Here is a 6,761-nt window from a genome sequence, read left to right on the forward strand (position 1 = left end):
CTCTTCACACCCCATCCTCCCTTCCTCTTCTCGACACCCTCCCTCTGTCGGCTCCAGCACACCCTCCCCTCTCTCTCTCACCACACCCTCCCTCTCTCTCTCACCACCCTCCCCTCTCACCAATACCTTTACCACATCTCCTAAGACGTTCGTATATTCTTTTCTTCGCCTCCACCCCTTCTCCCCTCCATACCGCAAACCTTTTCTCTCACACTCTCCTCACATCTATCGCCTCTGTTAGCAGTGCTCGCCAACCTACGTGGTGACCGAGACAATCACCAGTCGCTCGAGATTCCGATAGAGTATGGCGTTTCACCGTTAAATCCCCGCGCCTCCTCCCTGGCGGAGCCGTCAGTAGAGCAGCAGCTGTATTGAACGGACACAGCCAGACGAACTCTCTCACCCAGTTATCCTGGTGCCAAGGAAACACCGGCATCACGTCGGCTGGCAGTCACACACATTACACACGCACCACGCAGCGCACCACGCAGACGAGCGCACGCGGCACGCGCACGGCGGCGACGCGCACGCGCGACGCCGCACAGCGCACGCGACACGCCACACGCCACACACACAACGCACGCTACACCACACGCACACACCACACACCACACACGGGTTAGACATCTGCCACCCGGGGCGGGATGAACGACGGATTGTTGTCTGTTGTTGCTTGTTGTATCTGTTGTTGCTTTTCGTTGTCTGTTGTTGCTAAGTTGTTTGGTTGTTGTTCGTTGTAAGTTGCTTGTTCGTTGAGTTCCGTTGTTGACTCTGCTACGTTTGTTGTTCAGTTGTTGGTTCGTTGTTTGCTCTAGCTTCGTCTGTTGTTGTAGTTGTTGTTGTTTTTAGTTGACTGTTGTCGCGTTAGTTGTATGTCGTTGTAGTGTGTTAGTTGTCAATGTCATTAGTTGTATTTAGTTGTTGGGTTGTCGTGTACGTTGTTGTTACGTACGTCTGATTTTGGTTTCCTGTTGTTAATACAGTGTCTAAGCTGCACGTTCATCCAAGTGACTGCAAACAACAACAACAAACAAACAACAACAACACAACAAAAGCAGCAGCAGCAGCAGAAACAAGCAACAACAACAACAAACAACTAACTGAAACAGAACACCAGCAGTTACAACCAACACACTGTACCGAGTAATAATAGTACAGACGGACAACGTTACTTATCATCGTCATCGGTTACAGGACCGAAGTTAGCGGTGGTCAGCACACATCGATCACTGCATACTCCGTTGTGACGGCTTGTATTGTCTGAGAGAGCTCATATCAGGAGCTTTGTTGTCTTAACTTTATTACATACTATTGGTAGGGATATACGGGATCGGGTTTCGAACCGTAATTGATCTGCTACTGAGAAAATACAAAAGAAAACACAATTGTTTATTTACTAAGTAACACATTTTTTACTAGTGATATGTGATATTATTACCAGTATTTATCTTTCGGAGATGGATACTGGGTATCGAGAGCAAATTGGTGCTGGAGAGAGGGTAGGAGGTTGGACATGTCCGACCACGTGAGCGTTCCACCAGATACGAGTGTCGACAAAGCGAAGATGTGTTAAGAGGGAGGAAGCTGCTAGGGTCTGAGCGCGAGGAGAAGGGAGGAAAGGCCAGCAGCGAGACGATGAGAAGAATTTGCCATGTTATTTGACGATTTTTCAAGGCATGCAGCGACCATACGAGCCAGGATATGCTGAACCTGATAGACCCACCAATCAGGATCTGTGAATGGAGTATCTGTTTTTTTTGCTACATGTAGTTGGTTAGTTAGATTTGTTTAATACTATGTCTATACGATGCGATATACGATTTAATACTATATACGATGCCTGAGGATAATACTGACAGGACTGAAGTTGTGTTTCTTTGTTCATGGATGTGTTCAGTCTTGCTAACTTAGTCCGCTTAATATACATTGCAAGTAAATAAAACAGTTTTCTGGCCGCACGTATGAGGCTGCTGATGTTTAAGTGCGCCCTTGCATTTTTTGCAAAAGTATTCACTCCCACCAGCACCCCAACCAACCAACAAACAAAATACAAACACAGCTTTCGTGCCCTTCTTAAGAATGGGTTAGGTTTATGATTAAAGAATTCGTGTGCTTGTGCGACATTCCAAGTTGAGTATCAATAACGTGACTTGCGCCGGAAAATGACCGCCAACCCCAGGCCCCGAGCGGGGCCATGGCCGGCCCGTGTGCTATATTTATATATCAAGTTTATTCTAGAAAAACAGAATAAATTAACTCCTATGCGCTAAACGGGACATTTGTGCCACTTATGAAAAAACTGATTGGTTTGTCCAGGACCAATCTTTGTTGTGTGTGTATGGCATATGCGGGCGGGGCGCTGTTACCGCGGCCGATCTCCACCGTACACCCCCCAACCCACCACACGCCTACAAACTAGGGGTGGTGTACCTGTTAGTCTTATTTATAAATGGACTGTCCTATTACCAGTTTCATTGTTTGATATAGGTGAAATTAGATCCCAGAATTTTGTTTACTTGGGGTGACCCTCCAGTTTGAGTGAGTCTTTTAATATGTGTAGCACGAATTGGTAATTATGTGCTAGGTATAGAAGGCCAATTAAAGTAACATATTGCCACTTACACGGGCTGACACTTGAAATGCACGGCACCAGACAGAAAACCAATGGGCGGTACATCACAGACACCATGCAATGTGGGCGGTACGTGGACGGGTGGGCGGGCGAGGGCGGGGGGGGCGGGCTCGGGGACAAAAAACACGACGATGAATAGTGTTAGAGGGGAAAGATATTCACTGGAGCAGGCGTCAAAGGAAAGCATCATTTTAGGGTTCATGAGGGTGTGATTGTATGTTATTTTGATGAGTTATTGATTATTTTTATTATCTCTGGGCGCAAGATATTTAGCTTACATGTACAGTGACCCTCTTATCCGAACACGATCTGAATAAAAAAGGTTTTGGTCAGGAGCACCAAAACATTAACCTAAGGTGAAAATTCGCGATAGGGATGTGGTACCGTGGGATGAAGAATGATGAAATAGGTTCTCTATGTGTATTAAGTACTATTAATCTTCTGGGCCTTAGGATATAACGAAACCTTTTCGAATTAACGAGATGTTAAGAGAGAGATTAATACATGATGACAGTCATAACCTGGGACTTGCTGGCCTTGCAAGTTCACGGAGGTTATTGCAATGCTCACAGCTGAAGCAGTATTGTTTTGTTATTTTTCTTATTTCGTATGAAATGCGGGGGTGTGGGTAGTTCTCGGAAATTACACTCAGCGTGGAAAGTGATTTCCATTGTGATTCGACAGCTGTTGTGAGGATTTTTTTTTATATCTTTTTATATGTCTATTCCTGTTATAGCAGATCGAGTTGTCATATGTAGTGTATTCATTCTATTCCTCCATCGACTCTATTCAAGCCCTGCCAAGAGAAGGCTAGGTTCTCACAGTTTAGTGTCTTACATGTAGTATATATATTGAGTAGAGAATAGGTGGTTCAGGGAAGGCCGCAGGGGTCCGGCTGAAGGGGCTTCATAGATTGGGAAGTAAAGGATATGCCGGATGCCAAGAATCATATTGAGAAACAGCGGTACATTATTTTGAATAACTGTTGGGGGGATTTGAGTAAGGTTCAGTCCTTATAAGTTTTATATAAAAAAATGCTGTTAGTGAATTTAAAACAAAAAAAACTTTTGCTTTTATGCATTTTATCCTGTCCATTCAAATTACACATTCAATAAACTGTCCTAAAAACTGTCTACTGTCCATTGACTTGGTAAAATGATGGAAAAATAACTCTTCCTTGTTATAAAATAGTCTGTATGGTAATCTACTTGATGAGCACGTATTATAATATAGGGATGTTGTGATATCCTATTGGTCCAACATGCCTTGTGAGGGAAGCCCTTTTCCTTCAAAAGTCGAGGATGTAAGCATTTTCTGGTGAAAAATAAAAACACATAATAAGCCCAGTTCTATAATTAAATTAGTTTGAATGGATATATTACCTAATATGCTATGAATTTATGAATTATATTATTATGAATTAATTATTATTTATATTATTATATTATTATTATTATTATTATTTATGATTGTACATTAATAATGTTTTTAGGATATGATTTGTTATAGATCTCAGACACTGGCTTCACTATACGAAATCCGCGCAGTTGGGTTATTTCTATTCATCTTAGAGGGTGGTTGCAAAAAGTACTTTTGCTTGGACAAAGACTTCGCTCACAACTATAGAAAATCAATTGATCAGCAACGCACTACAGCAATTAAGTGAATCGGAATCCGCAGTAAAATTACCCTGAAACGCTCTTTGTCCACTGGGATATTGCAAATATGTCGTTGCTGAGTTTCGCTACAATGATTTGAACCAGTCTCTAGGAAAATCGTGCAAACAGCCTGAGCGGCCAACACGCCAACCATAATCCTAGCCAGGACGTTCCTAAAGTACCTCACAATGGACTTTATGTGTGGTTGATGGTGTTGTTGTGTGTAGCATGAATGTAATTGCCGAACCCACGCCGCAATGAAGCTGGAGCAAGGATGCAAGCTTGTCCTACATAACCTTGAGCTATCCTCCTAGGCCCACGGTGTGAACAGCACCTCACAATATAATATGTAACAATTGATGTCAGTCTTTCCTTCCATCCTACAGCCATGCCCAGTAGCAGAATGATAAGAGGAAAAATATTTTACCACAATACCAATATTGTGACGAATACATAAACCGTTTGCTCACATAACATTACTGTACCTCCACATGTATCTACTTACTACACTACTATTCTACAATGTACTCTACTACTGTACTATGACTAGGCTCTCAACGATATGCCTACCTGTACATAACCATCCTACATACTGTACTACACTATAGCCCTTGCTATAACTTCAGCACTCTCTATTCAGGCAAGCTACCACTATTAACTCCTCCCTCCTCCTGCCTGCCCATACTCTTCTCCATGACCCCTTCTTCATCTCAGACTCCTTTTCTTAACCGCTCCTGTCATCCCCTTCCCTCGCCTTTACTCCATCACTATCCACATACATCACCATCACTTCTCTCTTCCTCTCCTCCTCTCCCTTCCTCCTCACCTCCTCCCTCCTCCTCCTCCTCATCTTGACTTCACTCTCCATATCTGAATGCAAAAAAAAGAAAAAAAAAGTTAACTTGACTCAATCGCCGGTGAAAATCGCCGCATGTATCTCGATCGTCGGCGACTCAGTCGCGCGACTCACTCGCATGGAAATCGCCTAGTGTGTCCGGACCTTTACATAGCTATCAACTGTTCTTCAACTTCACTCAGTATATGGGACGAAATTAGCACAAAATATCATCTCTACACTAATTTTTAAACTTGAATTAATCAAAATTAATTTACCAATATCAGAGAAGCCATTATCTGGATCAGATTGTTCTGTCTTAAAGTTGGACAGCGTCTCTGGAAGATCCCGGTCTAAAGAATGCAAAGTTTGTGATGTAAAAAATAGTATCTCATGAGCACTTGCATAAATTTAAATTTCAGTTTTAAATCATGCAAACTGTTAAGCGTTTCATTTTCAACTTGTTTTAAATTCAAAGCATGCACATGTAGCATTCAGCCGTAAATTTTCATTGAGCTGTCATTCTTTCAGTTTCACAGAAGCTCGTTGATGTCGAGTCATCATGACTCAGTTAAAGACTGGAATGCAATAAAACAGAAATGAAAGAACTAGATCTACGTTTAATTTCATAACACGGGAGAGCTTAATTTACCACTGGTGTCGCTGGTACTAGTACTAGGAGTGTCAGGGCTAGACACCGTCGCTGTCTCTAAAACTGAGCCACTTGGAGGGTTGTTGGCCGGTCGGTGTCCAAGGAAACTGTTCAGTTCGTTGTAAAACTTCATTGTTTTTCTGTCGTTGCCCGACTTGTTGTTCTGTTTAAGGATTAGCTTAAACTCCCATTTCAAGTTTTTTATTTTTTATTTTATTTGGGACACGTCTCTCAAAATTCCGATCGCTGCCAAGCGTCTGCTTATTTCAATATACACCGGCTTCCTCTTCATCCTCGTGTCCTTCGTTTCACGGAAAATCTCTTCTTCTCCCCATACATTTATAAGGGTTACCACTTCTTCATGCTTCCAGTGAGCCCCTCCAGATCCAGATACTGCCTTTGTACCAGCTTTCGATTTCGGCATCACGTCACAATCGCACAGTTAACAGATTTACGGTTAATTAATTCAGACCACGGTAAAAATGAAAGATGAAAATGAAAGATGAAATAAACATGTCGTCAGTACGAGCACTAGCACCGCTCACTGCCGGATGTTGATACGATCGCTTGGAATGATGGGATAGAAAGTACCGGGTATAAATAGCGTTCACACACACGCCGCGGTGCAAATAAGCGAGCTGATTCCAAATTAGCCCAGTCGGAAATGGTCTTAGGAGCGCGCTATTTGGAGCGCGATTTAGTGAGCTAATTGCGTTCACACTTGTAAAAAGCTCAGTTTTTCGAGTGAGCTGCAAAAACCGGGTTTTGCAGCCCGCTAATTCGCGCCAGTGTGAACGCACCTATTATTTGTGCAATTTGTCAGTCTGCCATTGTGGCACATTTTTGGTCAAGGGCCGGACACACTAGGCAATTTAATCGGGCGATAAAGTCGTTCAGCAATATTTGGGTCAGTTATATAATGAATTTGTGTCACTTTTTTACACAAACATGTTTAATTTTGTATTTATTTTTTTAGAGTTGCAT

At 42.6% G+C, this 6,761-nt stretch overlaps 1 protein-coding gene across 1 annotated transcript; it reads right to left on the minus strand.

The window, feature by feature from the left end:
- Positions 1-5,403: 5,403 nt before the first annotated feature.
- Positions 5,404-6,446, minus strand: LOC106808430 (trichohyalin-like; the record flags this gene model as incomplete). Its single annotated transcript, XM_014811156.1, is given in 2 exon segments — positions 5,404-5,478; positions 5,778-6,446. Coding segments are annotated over 2 exon segments (208 nt in total), but the record flags the coding sequence as incomplete, so codon positions are not given.
- Positions 6,447-6,761: the final 315 nt, after the last annotated feature.

The sequence above is a fragment of the Priapulus caudatus genome, unplaced genomic scaffold (assembly GCF_000485595.1).
Source record: "Priapulus caudatus unplaced genomic scaffold, Priapulus_caudatus-5.0.1 Scaffold276, whole genome shotgun sequence".
Taxonomy (NCBI): Eukaryota; Metazoa; Priapulida; class Priapulimorpha; order Priapulimorphida; family Priapulidae; genus Priapulus; species Priapulus caudatus.